General features: G+C 33.7%; 1 protein-coding gene across 1 annotated transcript in view; it reads right to left on the reverse strand.

Moving 5' to 3' along the window:
- Positions 1 to 991: 991 nt before the first annotated feature.
- The window catches only part of RHAG (Rh-associated glycoprotein), a 28351-nt gene continuing 27349 nt past the window's right edge, over positions 992 to 1993 (reverse strand). Inside the window, exons 7-8 of the mRNA XM_008586022.1 lie at positions 1789 to 1899; positions 992 to 1066 (exon numbers count right to left, since the gene is read on the reverse strand). Coding sequence (XP_008584244.1) covers positions 992 to 1066; positions 1789 to 1899 — 186 coding nt within the window. The remainder of the gene's footprint in view (positions 1067 to 1788; positions 1900 to 1993) is intronic.

A 1993-nucleotide genomic window follows, 5' to 3' on the forward strand; every position in this document is an offset into this window, starting at 1 on the left:
GTCCCGGTCCGGTACGGGCGCGACACTGAGGGTTGCGGTCCGTTGCCAGACACGGAAAAAAAAAAAAAGTGGTTTTATGTGACTATTGTCAGTTACCTTCTAAAACTCAATTCTTTATAACTTATTCTATAACATAATACATCAATTTGATTTTTATAGCAAATACATAAGTAATATAAAATATTTGGACTGAGTGTGAACTAAACATAAGAAATATGTGTGTGTGTGCATGTTATTAAAATGAATTCCAACCACAGAAGAAAGAGCCAAAGACTAATGGTTTCTTTTATAGTAACATTTAATTCTTTGAAATTTTGTACAAAATAGACTTTAATCAAATAGCATTTGAGCTCTTGTACATAGTAAACATACAAAAGGAACTAAGAATAAGAATATTCAAGCAAAAATGTAATGTTACTAACGAGATCATTTTTAAAATCAAAAAAGCACTACCAGAAATAATCATATTACTGCTTTATATACATTTCTTTTATTTTTCTTATGTAGACTTTTTACATATATTGTTATTTCATTGGCTTCAGTTTTTTAATATTAGGAATTAAAACATGGAGTCTCTATTAAGAAACTGACATGATTAGAAAGTGTTGATTTCTACACAAATCTACCTCTACTGGGAAAAGTACAAGAATATACATCAAATGTTCACTCTGCACCTATCCACTGGCAAGAGCATTCTGGGAGTCCTGGATAGAATCCATTTGACCTTCTGTTTTATGAATCACATCCTTTCCATTAAACAATCATTGAATATCAAGATTTAGCCGCAGACATAAGAACATGTTTACACTNTTCCATTAAACAATCATTGAATATCAAGATTTAGCCGCAGACATAAGAACATGTTTACACTGGCTGTTTGGAGCCTAGGTTTTATCTACTCTGGTCCATATTCTCTTTGGATGCTGTCTTTTTTGTTTAATTAAATTTTTTCTAGATAATGGGAAAGGAAGCTCTGGCACAGGAAAGGCATTTAGACTTCAGGTTCCAGCTGGTTGTGGTCACCGTGTTCATGGAAGTGATGGTCATGCTCTCTCCATCTAGGAACCTTTAAAGAAAACAAGATTGGGGCACTTAATAGTTCCTTTCACTTGTCAGAAGTTGATATTGAAACAAAGGTATTTTCTGTTATTGTTATCCAAGCTCAGAAAGAACTGGGAATAAAAATCATTTTAATTGGGGAAAAATAAAAGAGAAAAAATAATTATCTCCCCATCCTGACTTCATTTCCTCTTTTTCAAACCCATTTTCCCTGAAAATCCTGTAGAAGACCCCCAAGCATCTATCCCTCTCAGGCTTTGCAGAAAATAACTTGAGAGAAAATATTAATAGAGTAAAGAGGTAGAAACCAGAGGATAGAAAGAGGCTGATGTTTTGTTCTTCATAGGATTTCTTAATGTATACTCACCTAAATTTTTCAACTTTACATATTTTACTTGCTTAAGCCTACTTTTGCACATGGTATAAAATCTCATACTATTGCCCAAGATTCTTATTATTTTTTAAAAGTAGCTTTTTTATTGCTCTCAGAGGAGTGAAAAGACATTTGTCAACTAAATTTTGTCTTGTCTTCACCTAGTTTCTGCTTTGGAAAATACCATAACTTCTGATCTTATCTGGCTGGACTCATCATCTCAATTTCTCCCTATAAATAGGAAGTTCATCCAATTTCACAACACATAGGCCGCACAGACATCTGTGCTTCAGGTGAGCAAAACTTTCACTGGTGAAGTCATCATTTACATTCTTGTTTAGAATACTGTACAGTACCTCCCAATAAACAGAATCATCATAGCAGTTCTGGTCAAGTGGCTGTCCCCAGATAGGTATCTTTAGAATTAAACCTGTGAAAGTGGAGGGAAAATAAGTCACGTTATGATGCTAAAAAGGGAAATCTACTTGCATAGTAATTAGAATACTGTTATAAAAACATCCCCTTGAGCTGACATTACTTTACTACCAGAAGTTTAGAACA

The sequence above is a fragment of the Galeopterus variegatus genome, unplaced genomic scaffold, assembly GCF_000696425.1.
Source record: "Galeopterus variegatus unplaced genomic scaffold, G_variegatus-3.0.2 Scaffold3802, whole genome shotgun sequence".
Taxonomy (NCBI): Eukaryota; Metazoa; Chordata; class Mammalia; order Dermoptera; family Cynocephalidae; genus Galeopterus; species Galeopterus variegatus.